General features: G+C 58.3%; 1 protein-coding gene across 2 annotated transcripts in view; it reads right to left on the reverse strand.

Moving 5' to 3' along the window:
* DCHS1 (dachsous cadherin-related 1) overlaps window positions 1-14,476 on the reverse strand; it is a 45,706-nt gene that overhangs the window by 16,358 nt on the left and 14,872 nt on the right. For both annotated transcript variants that reach the window (XM_064705101.1, XM_064705111.1), the window contains 5 exons: window positions 7,815-8,003; window positions 7,488-7,719; window positions 6,230-6,466; window positions 4,911-5,930; window positions 4,342-4,529 (listed from right to left, as the gene is read on the reverse strand). In XM_064705101.1, coding sequence (XP_064561171.1) covers window positions 4,342-4,529; window positions 4,911-5,930; window positions 6,230-6,466; window positions 7,488-7,719; window positions 7,815-8,003 — 1,866 coding nt within the window. The remainder of the gene's footprint in view (window positions 1-4,341; window positions 4,530-4,910; window positions 5,931-6,229; window positions 6,467-7,487; window positions 7,720-7,814; window positions 8,004-14,476) is intronic.

A 14,476-nucleotide genomic window follows, 5' to 3' on the forward strand; every position in this document is an offset into this window, starting at 1 on the left:
TGCCCACAGCCAGGGATCTCCTCAGCTCCCACAGTTAGCCAGGGAGGTTTCCCACCTCTGGAAGGGCAGCTGGCAGACCTTCTGGGGCTCAGGTACCCCAGCCTGGGCCTTTTCCCTTCTCTCCTTTGGTGCTGGGTAGCACTGCCTGTCTGTTGGTACTTCAGACCCCCAATTTATGCCAGTGCAGCACAAGACCATTGAGACATCAATCACAGGTGCTCAGGTAACCTTGTGTCCTGAGGGGAGCTACCTCCATTGCCACTGAGACCACACATTACAGCACTGCACCCCTTTTCTGGATAGCTGTGGAGCCAGATGCACCCCATCTCTGTCCCCCAGCCCCTGTCAGGTTTTGGGATCCTCCTCAGCAAACACGCCTGTGCTGTGCCTGCGACACAGCCCTGTACCCCCTCCAGCACACACTTTGGTGGAACAGGATTCCCACTCGGCACAGGCTCTGCTGCTCCTTCCTCCCCAGCAGAGGCCAAATTCCCACCTCGAGGGGACAGACCTCACATTCCCAGCCCACCAGCACATCCTGTGGCAGAGACCACCCTCCCAGACCCAGCTGTGCAGGGCGATCTGTGCCCCTTAATGCCTTTAGGAAAGGGACAAGTGGAATCCAAGCACGACTCTGGGGAAGAGGGTGCAGGTTTCTGGGCAGAGGGTGAGGGCCAGAGCTATTGCCCAAGCTGCTGGCACTGAGCTGCAGCCCTGGGAGGGGAGACCAGAGGAGCTGGGCTCGTTCAGCCAGGCCAGGCAGTGCTGGGACTGTGCTCTGTAAACACTGCGAGAGGGAGGGAAATTCCAGCGAGAGAGGACAGCTTTTTAAGCAAAAACACAATATTGGCACAAGAACAAATGAGTATAAAATGGTCAGAAATTAGTTTAGGCTGGAAATGAAGAGATGTTTTCTAGTACCAGATCAAGGAATCTGGAACAGCCTTTCGCAGCAGTGATGGAGGCACAGACCTAAATATAGCCTGGCCCTTGATGAAAGGAAGGTCTGCATGGACACCTCGACGTGGGGACACCCTTCAGAGGCCCCTTCCAACTCTCCCTGCCACAGTGGGGCAACATCTGCCCCACTGCCCCAAGCCAGACTTGAGAGGCTCCTGCTCCTCCTCTCCCTTCCACGAGGAGCCAGAGCCCTTTGGGAGAAGCCCTTTGAGCACAGCACCCTGCTCGGACATGCCAGAGGAGCTACAGAGCAGCAGCCACACGCACCAGTGCCAGCCTGGTCACACAGACAGCAGCAAGCAGCAGTGGCAGTGGCCTTGCCCATGCACGCTGGCAAGACAGAGGCCCTGTGGGCACAGCTGGGTCTGCCCACCCTGCCCAGAGGCTGCTGCAAACCCCAGCCTGGTCCAGGCTTGCAGAGCCCTTCTGGGCACCAGCACAGCTCCGGCAGGGCTGGCAGTGGATGCAGAAATGAGAGGAACATGGTACGTATGGAACAATCCTCCTGTGAGCTTCCCCGGCTCCCAGCCCGCTGTGGCTCAGACACTTCCTGAGCCACAGATCATCCTATTTGTGCTCATCAGCCTTTGATGGATTTTTTTTTCTTTCCATGAATTCATCTAGTTTTGAACCCATGCAACTCTGGACAATGATTTCACAATTTAATTACATTCTGCATGAAGAAATGCTGCCTGTGTTTATTTTAAACCTGCTGCCTGGTCAGTTCTTATGGAGCTGCCCAGAGTTGTGTTATGAAAAAAGCAACTTCTCATTTCCCCATGACTCTGTGCACACCTTTGTGATATTCCTGCAGCTTTGCCCATGCCAAAGAATGTTTTATTCCTGCTTGGAACCATTATCTGCCAGAGATCCCATTAACATCCTTTTCTAAACAGTTTCTATCACTTCTGCTCACTTAGGGAATGGAACCAGACAGAAAGTGTGGGCAGAATCTGAGCTGTGGGTGATGATATTTTCTTTCATTCTCTGTTTCTTGTCTAATTAAACTCAACGTTTGATTTGCTTTTTTGCCTGCCCCGAGCCTGGTGTGGCACACTCACAAAGCTCCAGGCTGAAGCAGCCAGTTCAGAGCCCACCCTAAGTGCCATCTGTGCTGCTTTCCAGCAGTTTGCTTAGCAGCAGTGACTTCATGTCCCATCCTCCTCCCTGACCCAGCAGTGGAACATGAGTGGAACATGATCCTCCCACAGCTCTTCACAGGGAGCCCCCACCCTGAATGCTGTGAACAGACCAGTGACAGCAACCATCGCATCTTTGGGGGGATACAGCAAAACCCCAGCACCAGGGCCATGCCCTCTGTGAAAACAGGCCCTGTGCTCCCTCTCCTCTCTCCTAGCAATCGTTCCCTGGAGGATCCATCACTGCAGACCCTTTGCAAGCTCCCCCTGCACTGCCAGCACATCACCAGAGCTCGGCACGCCACAGCTGTGCTCCAAGGTGGACACAGAACCCTCCTCTGCTCTGCCTGACGAACCCTGACAGGAACTGAGGGTTCAAATGAACCCTGAGCATGTCTGCAAGAAATCATGGAGTTTGCGTTATCATCCAGTTTCACATCTTCCTCCAAGCCTCTTCTACATCCAAAACATGGCTAAGAGTGGGCTGTTATGGTACTCCACCCTTCTCTGCCTCTGCTTCCAGCACCTGCAAACCAAAGTGCCCAAACCAAAGTGCCCAAACAGGTGTTTTCTCAGAGCTGCTACAGCATTTACCTGCCCTCAGAACCCTGAACCCACCTCAGCCTTGTCCTATCCTGTGAAGGACACACCTGCTTTCAGGGTCTCTTTGCAGGAGCAGAGCCCTCCCAGGCTCTGGCAGGGCCTTTCAGCACTGTGTGCCCCCAGACACTGCAGACCCTGCCGTGTGGGGTGTCACACGTGTCCCCACAAGGGCTCCTGGCAGATGCCAGTGGGGCAATGATCGCAGAGCCCACCCAGTGCTCCCTCAGCCAGGCTGTGCTGGCGACTCCCTGGCCTGCTCTGCTCCCAGAGCCTTGCTCAGAGACAGGGCAAACTCACTGAGCCCCCTTTGCCTCCTCCAGGCTCTGGGAGAGGTGCTCACCCCGGCCAAGCCCTGCCAGCAGCTTTGCCTCAGAGCAGGGCACGCCAGGAGATGGCTGGGCAAGGAATGGTGCACCCCAGGATGGCCTGGCAAGGAATGGCTGCACCCCAGGATGGCAAGGGAAGGAATGGCTGCACCCCAGGACGGCCTGGCAAGGAATGGCTGCACCCCAGGATGGCAAGGGAAGGAATGGCTGCACCCCAGGATGGCAAGGGAAGGAATGATTGCACCCTAGGATGGCAAGGGAAGGAATGGCTGCACCCCAGGATGGCAAGGGAAGGAATGGCTGCAGCCTGGGATGGCAAGGGAAGGAATGATTGACCCTAGGATGGCAAGGGAAGGAATGGTGCACCCTAGGATGGCCTGGCAAGGAATGGCTGCACCCTAGGATGGCAAGGGAAGGACTGGTGCACCCTAGGAAGCCAAGGGAAGCAGCAATGAACGGGGAAGGCCTGGCAGGAGCAGCAGTGTCCCCAGATCTCGTGTCGCCCAGGTGGCTACCAACACACTCCTGTCTACTCTGACCTGTCTGGGGTGCCCAGCTCGGGCAGGACGTGTGGCAGAGCGTGGCTGTCACCATCGTGGTGTTTCTGGGCCACCCAGAGCCAGGGGCTTTGAGCACACAGCCGGACGTGCAGCAGTGGATGTGCGGAGAGGGCCTGGCTGCCCAGCCGTGGGCTGCCCCTGCTCTGTGCCAGGCCCTGCTGCCCATCCTGCTGCTCTGCTGCTGCCAGTGCCCCTCAGGTGGTGCCACGAGCCCTCGCTGGGGCAGGTCCCCTGCCAGCTCTCCTGAGCAGTACCCATGCAGCTGGGTCTGCAGCACATGCAGTGCCCAGGGACTGCTGCCACCAGGGTGTGCAGGGAAAGCTTGGCTGGCAGGCACAGCAGATCCACAGAAAACTCTTGTGCGTGCCAAGCCAGCTGGACAACACCCTGCTCACCACTGTTCACCCTGGCTCTTCTCTGAACCTGTGTCAGCTTCAGGCTCCTTTTGCTGTCTCTCCCTACAGGCATGTGTGAGCCAAGAGCTCCTGCCCGCTGGCCAGTGCTGACTGTGCCAGAGCCCTCCACAGCCCTGCCTGCTCTGCACACCAGGATTTCTGCCCTGCCCAAGGACATGCCCCTCCTGCACATCTCAGATTTATCCAACTGTCCTGGCTGCTGCATGGATCCAGCTGGTGCCTGCTCATCTCCTACCCTGAAGCTCTCCTGGGTCCCCCTGCGCACCCCCTTTTCCCCAGCAGTGTCCCCACAGCCAGAGGTGCTCCAGCCCATGGGTGCTCCAGCCTGCAGCCCTACCTGCACAGTGAGCTCCTGGCCGCTGCCCACGTGCAGGAAAGCAGGAGCGTTGTCATTCTCGTCCAGCACAGTGACATAGATGGTGCCGGTGGCACTGCGAGGCGGTGCTCCCCCGTCCTGCACAATCACCAGCAGCTGGAAGTTGGACTGCTGCTCCCGGTCCAAGCTGTGCTTGGTGCTGACCTCTCCTGTGAGGGAGAATTCCAGAAGGGTTTGGGTTGGAAGGAACCTTCAAGCCCACCTTGTTCCACCCTGCTGCCACGAGCAGGGACAACTTCCACTATCTCGGGTTGCTCCCAGCCCTATCCAACAGGGCCTTGAACGCTTCCAGGAACGGGGCAGGCACAACAAGTGAGAACACTGATGAGCAGGGACCCAGCTCAGCCCACAAGCTGCATTAGAGCAGAGCCTGTGCTCAGCTGTGCTGTTCAGCTGTGCTGCTGGAGCCCAGCAGTGCGGGGCAGTAAGGTGAACATTCTGCTGCTGCATTGGCCCGGCTGCCATCACTGCTGCCCTGCCCTGGGCGCTCGCAGCAGACAGCCCCACCTGGGAGGCCGGGAGTGCCTCACCTGTCTGTGCGTGGATCAGAAAGTTGGGGTCGTGCTGGAGCAGGCGGTAGGTGAGCCGGCTGTTCTGCCCGGCGTCGCGGTCGCTGGCCATCACCCTTCCCACGGCGCTGCCGGGAGCCTGGTTCTCGGACACGGTGAAGAAGTAGCGCTCCTCGCTCAGCCGCGGGGGGTTGTCGTTCTCGTCGGTGACGCTGACGCGCACGGTGCTGGTGCCGGTTTTCCGTCCGTCCGCCGCGGCCCCGGCGCCGCCCACCGAGGCCAGCACGGTCAGCACGTACAGGTCCCGCGTCTCCCGGTCCAGGGCGCTCTTGACGTACAGCCAGCCGCTCTCGGGCACGATGCCGAAGCTGGCGGCATCCCCGTCCGCACGCAGGTGGTAGGTGAGGGCCGCGGGCTCCACATCGTGGGCCAGGGCCCTGACCTGCAGGAAGCGGGTGGAGACGGGGACGCCCTCCTGCACCTCCACGCGGTAGGTGAGAGTGTCGAAGATGGGCCCGTTGTCGTCCTCGGCCTGCACGTGCACCAGCAGCGTGAAGGTGGAGCTGAGCTGGGGAACGCCGCTGTCCCGGGCCGCGATGGCCAGGCTGTAGGCTGAGACGGCCTCGTACTGCAGGGCCCCGAGGAGCCGCACGGCCCCCGAGGCACGCTCCACGACAAAGGTGCCCTCGCCCCCCGAGAGCAGCTCGAAGGCCACCTGCCCATTGGCGCCGCTGTCGCGGTCCTCAGCCTGCAGGGTGTACACCGTAGTGCCGGGCTCCGTGGCCTCCGGCAGCAGGATGGAGTCAGAGGGAGCTGGGAACGCCGGCGCGTTGTCGTTCACGTCTGACACGGAGATCTTCACCCGCGTGTTGCTGTAGGCAGGGGGGGAACCGCTCCGGGCCTGCACGTCCAGCACCAGAACTGCCTGGGACTCGTGATCCAGAGGCAGGCTGGTGCGCAGCTGCCCCGAGGCCGAGTCGATGGAGAAATAGCCATGAGGGTCCCCCGAGGAGATGGAGTAGAAGATGTCATCAGCATGACCTGTGGGCAAGAGGACAGAAGGAATGAGGTGCCATCCAGCTTACTGCCTCAGCCCCGGGTCACAAAGCTGTGCTCCAAGGGGCGCAGCAGCACAGTGCCCATGTGCACAGCCCCCAGTGTGCTTACACACTTGTGTGAGCACAGGTGCTGAGCCAGGTGCACACTCAGGCACACTCAGGTGTGAGTGTGTGGAGCTCTCAGAGCAGGGCCGCTCCATGAGGAAGTGTGGTGGATGCTGGACCCCAAGGACGGTGTGGGGACAAGGAAAGTGGCAACATGCAAAAGGGACACGGCCATACCTGGCGGGTTCTGGGCCTGGACAGCCCCCACAGTGGCGCCCTGTGGCATGTCCTCAGGCACACTGAAGAAGTACTGGGCTTGCTCAAAGACAGGGGGTGAGACTGTGCCCTCCACGATGCTGATGTTTACCCGGGCATTGGGCTGTGCCTGCAGGCCCCCCCCGTCCTGAGCAGAGATCACCAGCTGCACCAGGGTGTTGGCTTTGCCACTCAGAGACCATGACAGAGAAATGACACCTGAGGAAGAAAGTCATTGATGCGGCATTGTGCTGCACCCCTGGCTCCAGGGGACAGACCAAACCACAAGGTGGAAAAGACAGACCAGAAGGGGTAGGAAACAACGTGTATCACAGTGGGAGCCCACCACGGAGGAGCTGGAGCGAATGAGTGGAGCTCTCCCAGGAAAGCCTCCCCAAATCCTCCGCACTTTGTCTTACAGCCAGCTCTGAGTTTAGTGGTGGTAGAGGCTGTGGGGCACGAGCCAGAAGGCAGGTCTTGGGAGAGGGAAAGGCAGGGAGAAGGCTTCCAATCTGGGGCACAGGGTGAGTGTCATAGCACAGCAAGCAGGCCTGGGCTGGCAGAATGGGTCTGGGAGGGGATATACAAGTGAAGGACCATGGTTGATAGGCCTTACAAAGGAGGTGGCGCTGCATTAGGGGGGCTGGTAGGGCTTGTCACCCTCCCAGTCACATGCTGGGAATTGAGAAGCAGTGTGCAGATTCCCCAATGCACCTTTCTGTCCTGCTGAGTGTCCCTGGAATCACATACCCATGCACCCACTTCCCCAGCAGAAACTGCTCTGGCTTCCAGCAGATGCAGCCAATGAGAACAGTGGGATCAAGAGTGACAGAGTTATAGAGGAGAGTTAACTGAGCTGGAGAAGAGGGGACTGGCAGGGACAAGAAAGGAAGCAGGATACAGCCTGATCATACAGCTGATCATACAGCTGTGTGATCAGTGCACAAGAGGAAGGGCACAGTGAGTTGGAGATGGGGAATGGGGAGAAGAAGGTAGACAGGACAAATGAAGAACACAATAGGGAGCAGTAACAAAAAGTCAGGGACTGAGTCTGGGAAGGGGTTACGAGAGGCTAAGGAAGTTTAGCAGGGAAGGATGTGGCAGGGAGAGGAACAGACGTGCTCTGGAGATAGGCTGCACTGCTGAGGTGGCCAAGCAGGGACACTCAGGCTGGTTTTCAGGATACCTCCCACATCACAGCGCTCCAACGGCTGCCTGCCCTGGCTGCCCGAGGGCTCACCTGTGTCCTTGTTGAGGGAGAAGAGCGGGGGCGAGTTTCCCCGGACGATGCGGTACGTCACCCTGCCGTTGAGGCCCTCGTCCTTGTCGTGGGCAGTGACGCGCAGCACGGCCGTGCCCGGCATGCTCTGCGTGCTGATGCTGGCAGCGTACTCCAGCGGGTAGAACACCGGCCGGTTGTCGTTGGTGTCCTCCAGGAACACCTTCACGTACACCATGGAGTTCAGGCCGCCCTGCGGAGGCACCGGGTCAGGGACAGCCGAGGACAGCAGCACCCGGCACAGGGCTGGCGCAGCAGCACTGCGTGTGCGGCCTCGGCAGCACTCACCCCGTCCACCGCAGTGATGGTGAAGTCGTAGGCAGCCGTGCCCTCATCACGGTCCAGGGGCTGCACCGTGCACAGCTGCCCCGAGTGCTTGTCAATGCTGAACTGCGTGGGGGTGACGCTGCCGATGCCAGAGCCGATGGAGTAGGAAAGGGAGCCGAACGCGCCGCTGTCTGCGTCTGTGGCTGTCACCTGTGCGAGGGAAGGCACCACCTGAACAGAACAGAACCAGCCAGAGCCAGCCCAGCCCCACCACCACACCCCAGTGCCACCTTGTGCTCCATGGCACAGCCACCATGCCACCCTCAGAGCTGGCCATCACAACGCAGCGCAACAGCAACTGTGGCTCTTGTCCCAGACCGGCCACTGCTTTTCTGCAGGACATGCAGCACTGCAGCAGCAGCAGCCCCTGCACCTCTATTCCTTCTTTTCTGCAAAGACACTCAGGATGGGACAGGAAGAAAGTCACCCCCCTGTCACCACAGCCCTGGCTCTGTCCTGTGTCTAGCAGCCCCAGACACAGGGCATGAGGATGGAGGGTGGCACTGCCCTGTGACAGTCCAGTCTCACACTGCCTGTAGCACAAGAAGTGCACCCACTATGACAGACGTGGCAGGAGGAGGAATGCTGCTCCCTGCCTGCCCTCCCCAGCTCCTCCTTTGGGCTCCCACAGAGCTCAGGCCAGCAGAAACCAACTCCTGACTCCACATCCCTGCCCACAGCTCCTCCACCAGCTGGGAGCTCCACGGAGAGCAAAGCTGGGAGACAGAGCTGGGGAAGGCAGCTGGGCCAGGCCCGGGTGAAGCGGAGTTCAGGCCTCGTCAGCCACAGCTCCTCCCCGCAGCAGCCATGGGGCCTCGCTGATGGAGGAGCCAAGCCGAGGGCCCGGCTGGGGGCTGCGAGCCGCGCACCGGGATGCAGCAACCCAGGCAGGACACAGGGCCTGCAGGGAACAGTCACTGGGAATGGGCCACCCTGTCCTGAGCAGCAACAGGAGGCAGCACCTGCGGCACCCCAGCAGCCCTGCTGCCGTGGGGCTGCCTGCAGGGAGAATCTGAGACCACATCTCCAGCAAGCACTAAGCTCCGGTGCAGAGGATCTGCTCCCCAGCCCTGCAGCAGCTGCCAGAAGAAGCACCATGGAACAGGATCCCCCCTCCCCACTCCAGCTGCAGAGCGCTTGGAAACACAGGTGCTGTGACAGAACTGGGTCAGGAGGCACTTTGGGAAACTGGACCCACCTAGAGCTCACCATCCCCCTGCCTTACTGAGCCAGCCCATCTTCCTGGGGAGCTGCTCAGCAGAAAACACAAATCTGACCCTGCTGATATCACCGGAGGTCATGTGCAGGTTACCAGTACAGTGGCTCCATGCAGCCTGTCATTACAGGGGTACAGCCCTGTACCCACACCCTGTGTGCCTGTATGGGATACAGCCCTGTACCCACACCCTGTGTGCCTGTGTGGGATACAGCCCTGTACCCACACCCTGTGTGCCCGTGCCCTTCCTGGGATACAGCCCTGTGCCCACACCCTGTGTGCCTGTATGGGATACAGCCCTGTACCCACACCCTGTGTGCCTGTATGGGATACAGCCCTGTACCCACACCCTGTGCTGTGCTGGGATACAGCCCTGTGCCCACACCCTGTGCCTGTATGGGATACAGCCCTGTACCCACACCCTGTGCCTGTATGGGATACAGCCCTGTACCCACACCCTGTGCTGTGCCTGGGATACAGCCCTGTACCCACACCCTGTGTGCCTGTATGGGATACAGCCCTGTACCCACACCCTGTGTGCCTGTATGGGATACAGCCCTGTACCCACACCCTGTGCCTGTATGGGATACAGCCCTGTGCCCACACCCTGTGCCTGTGTGGGATACAGCCCTGTACCCACACCCTGTGTGCCTGTGCTGGGATACAGCCCTGTACCCACACCCTGTGCCTGTATGGGATACAGCCCTGTGCCCACACCCTGTGCTGTGCTGGGATACAGCCCTGTACCCACACCCTGTGTGCCTGTGCTGGGATACAGCCCTGTACCCACACCCTGGGTGCCTGTGCCGGGATGCAGCCCTGTGCCCACACCCTGTGCCTGTGCTGGGATACAGCCCTGTACCCACACCCTGTGCCTGTATGGGATACAGCCCTGTGCCCACACCCTGTGTGCCTGTGCTGGGATACAGCCCTGTACCCACACCCTGTGTGCCTGTATGGGATACAGCCCTGTGCCCACACCCTGTGCCTGTATGGGATACAGCCCTGTACCCACACCCTGTGCCTGTGTGGGATACAGCCCTGTGCCCACACCCTGTGTGCCTGTATGGGATACAGCCCTGTACCCACACCCTGTGTGCCTGTATGGGATACAGCCCTGTACCCACACCCTGTGCCTGTATGGGATACAGCCCTGTGCCCACACCCTGTGTGCCTGTATGGGATACAGCCCTGTGCCCACACCCTGTGCCTGTATGGGATACAGCCCTGTACCCACACCCTGTGTGCCTGTATGGGATACAGCCCTGTGCCCACACCCTGTGTGCCTGTGCCATTCCTTGGGTCAGCTGCCAGCCTTCTCCCCCACTGCAGGTGGAAATGCATAACCAACTGGAATATGTACTATATGGTAAATGAAGTTTTTTCTTTCCTTCAGAATGAAGTATTTCTCACTCTGAAGGTTATCAAAATGCACATCAGCTGCTTTAATCACTGTACATCCACAGTCTCTGCTGCAGAGTGAGATAGCAGCTGCAGGCTCCTTAGCCCAGGGGCTCTGATGCTTCCAGAAGAGTCTCCCTTCCCCACCATAACCATCTTCTGATGGGTGCCCCCCTTAGGAATACCCAAAGGGGGAATACCCAGCTTCCTGCCACAAGACCTGGGCCAGGTTTCAGGAACAGGGAAGCAACAGATGAGCTCTCACTACTGTGCAGTGCAGCACCACCTCCCTGGTGGCTTCCCGGTACCCAGAGCCATGTTCCAGCAAGATAACTGGTGGAGCCAGCAGTCTGGTATCAGAACCAGCCCTGGCTGTGCAGCCAGGACAAGGTACCCCATGTATCTACTGCTTCACTGCCCCATCCTGTGGTGGGACCATCTGTGAACCGCTGGTCCAACACAGACCATGAGCCTACACAGCATCTAAGAGAGGTGACATCACTGGTGCCACCATAACTGCAGCCCTGCACCTGGTTCTGTCTCCCTTGGATGGGAGATGCTAAACTGGTGTCTAGAGAGAAGCCACAGGAACAGCAAACACCTGGTCTAGCAGCAAAACACCTGCTAGACCAGGTCATGGTGTTGGCTGAGTTTGGGGCCACTGGACACTTTGCTCTGTGCTCTGCCACTGCTCCCCAGTCCCAGCTCCCTGCCTGCAGACTGCTGATGTCCCATGTGTGAATCCCATGGGATGGGATTGGCTGACTGCCCCTGGGCAGCCCACGCTCAGCAGGGCCTGACACGAGACTCAGGGACAGCAGGATCCCCTCTGCAGCTGGGGGATGGCTCCTGGGGACTCCTGAGAGACACCACAGGGACCACCAGGTATGGCAACCACCTCATTCCAGCTGCACGCACTGCTGCAGACTCAGAGCACACACAGTTTGAGACAGGGACACATTTTTAGCTGCGAGGGCAATTAGCCACCAAAAGGGCTCATTAAGGCCTGCGGTGAGTTCACCACTTCTGGAAATTTTTAAACCAAGCATGGACATTTTTCCAGGAACTTTGCTAGAAGCTAATGCAGGGCAGCCCCAGGCTCTGTATTTAGCATCCGCCCCAAGTCTTGGATCCACAGCTGGTTTCACTGCAGCTCACTCATGAGACTCTTGATGTTTGCCTGAAAAATAGAGGGAAACGGGGTCAAGCTGCCTGTGGAACTGCCCAGGAAACTCTGCCCTGGGGCTGCGCCAGTCCTGCTGCTCCCTAGAATGTGTGGGAGCAGGAGCCAGGGCTCTGAGCCTGAACGGCAGCCCCGCTGCCCTCTCTCCTCTGACTTCTGAACGGAGCCCGCACAGCCACAAGGGCTGTAAGCCCAAGGACAGCAGTGCCCTGCCAGGAGGTTCCTGACCTGAAGCTGCCAAGGAAGCAGCAGTGCCCGAGGAAGCCAGGATCAGAGCCCCGGTGTCACAGAGATTCCAGAGCCCCTGCCAAGCAGGGGTGGCACGCAGCTGGATCTGCTGTTCCTAGAAGGGACTGCTGACTGGGGATGTGGCAGCTGGCAGCAGCTGTGACTGCAGCGGCCATGCAGCAGCAGATTCAGGATCCTAAAGGGAGTGAGGAAGAAGAGAAGCTGAGTGCAGACCCTGGATTGCAAGGCAGAGTTCAGCTTTTACAGGGAACTGGTCGATGGAAGGGATCTCGTGGGAGGCAGCACTGAGGGCCAAGGCAGCTGAGGAAAGCTGGCAGGCCTTCAGGACAGCACACTCAGAGCAGCCCATCCCAGTGCTCAGGAAAACACAGAGACCTCAGCAGATGGCCTGGGCTAAGCAGGGGCCTCCGGGCTAAGCTGCCATGCAGAAGGTGGTGCATGCTGAGAGAACTGGACTGTCCAGCCTGGAGAGGGGGAGGCTCTGCAGTGACCTCACTGGGGCATTTCAGCACCTGAAGGGAGCCAATGAGATGGAGAGAGAGGCTATTCAAAAGGGCCTCAAAAGACAGGACAAGGGAGAGCTGCTCCACACTGACAGCGAGCAGGTTTACATTGGATATTGGGAAGAAATTCTTCCCTGTGAGAGTGATGAGGGCCTGGCACAGGGTGTCCAGAGAAGCTGTGGCTGCCCCTGCATCCCTGGGAGTGTCCAAGGCCAGGTTGGACAGGGCCTGGAACAACCTGGTCGAGTGGAAGGTGTCCCTGCTCATGGCAGGGGGTGGAAGGAGATGATATTTAAGGTCTCTTCCAACCCAAACCATTCCACAATCCTTTGAGATGGACACGGAGGCAAGACACAGAGTAGGAATCTATAGACACTGCCAGGCATGTCAGGCTGTGCCAGCAAAGTCAAAGTTCAAGCCTGAGCGTGCCAAGAAGAGCCTCTGCACTGTGCTGGCAGTGAAGGCCTGAAGAGGAGCCCATTTCTGAGTGTGGATTCAGCAGCAGCAGGCACAGCTAAGACTGGGACACTCAGTGCCTCCTCCACCTCGGACTCCACCAGCCTCCCAGGCCCCCATGCTGTTCAAAAGGCTTCAGAGAGCCTCCAGAGAGGGGTGAGGAGAGAGCCAGTATTTCTTTGGAAAGATTGATCCACGTGAGTCCATGGGACTCAACAGGCTGCATCAATGGAGTCTGGCAGAAATGGATTTGTGGGGCTGCTCTTCACGTGTGGGGGCAAAGCAGGGGAGATCCCTGACACCTGGAGGAATGCAAGTCTCACATCCCACCCTCAACAAAGGCCAAAAGGATCATCTGAGGGTCTACGCCCTCGTCAGCCACACCTTGGGCCCTGGGAGAATCGTGGCGTGAGTCTTCTAGCATGTTTTAGGCCACATGAAAGATCCTGGAAGGGAAGAGCCGTCATAGATTGACTATCCTGTTTGCTCTCTGTGGTGATGGGATCTGGGCTCAAAGGGCTGACAGCTGTGGGTGACAATTGCCTTCACTTTGGGAAGGATTTTGACACCTTCTCCCACTGTCCTCATATCCAAGGCAGGATGCTGCAGTTTGGAGGGCTGGGCAATCAGTGGGTGAAAGACAGGTTGGGAGGCAGGCTCTGGGGAGAGGCTCATGAGCAGTGAGGGAAAGGCTCTGCATGAAAGTGACAGAAAAAATACTCCATTTCTGTCAAAAATGGATGCAAATGAAAAGGCACATGCCCTTGAGACCAGAGGATGTGTTAAGGAACCCAGGCATGACCCCCATGTTTTGAAGACTTTGTGGATAGGTGTAGAAGAGGCTGCTACCATGGCAGGGTTTGGGGATCACATCTGGGCTACCTTCAGCCAAAATCACTCACTGATCAGTGCAATTACATGGGAACACTGCTGTTGGCACCCAGTTCCCAGCTGGGTTTGAATCTGGCAAGGGATGTCCAAGTCAGCAAGAAGGGCTTCTGTAAGGGCATTGGTGACAAAAGGAAGGCTGGCTAAAATGCAGGCCCACAGCTGAAGGAGACGAGGGACCTGGTGACACAGGACATGGAAAAGACTGGGGTATTTAATGCACTCTTTCCCTTACTCTCTGCTAGTGGGATGGGTCTTCAGGAGCCTCAGGTCTCAGAGAAGAGGGTGAAGCACATCACCGCCAGGCCCTTCACAATAATCATCACGTTTGGGAGGTGCCTGAAGACTGTGGGAAGGTAAATATCTCCCATCTTCAAGAGCAAGGCAGGAGGACCGAGGTAACTACAAAACAATCAGCATCACCTTGATCCCTGGGAAACTGATGGAGCAGCTACTCCTGGAAACCATTTTTATGCATGGGAAGGACAAGAAAATCATCAGGAGTGGTGAGCACAGTGTCCCCTAAGGAAAATCATGCTTGATCCACTTGATAAATGATTGGCCTGGTGGATGACAGAAAAGGAGTGGATATTGTCAACCTGAAGTGCACTAAATTCTTTGACACTCTCCTCCATGAGATCCCCATTCAGGTGAAAACCAGCTGAAAACCAGCTGAATGCCTCCTGTGCAGAGAGTGGTGGTCAGGGGCACAATTCCTACCTGGAGG

This window comes from Zonotrichia leucophrys, chromosome 1 (genome assembly GCF_028769735.1).
Source record: "Zonotrichia leucophrys gambelii isolate GWCS_2022_RI chromosome 1, RI_Zleu_2.0, whole genome shotgun sequence".
Lineage (NCBI taxonomy): Eukaryota > Metazoa > Chordata > Aves > Passeriformes > Passerellidae > Zonotrichia > Zonotrichia leucophrys.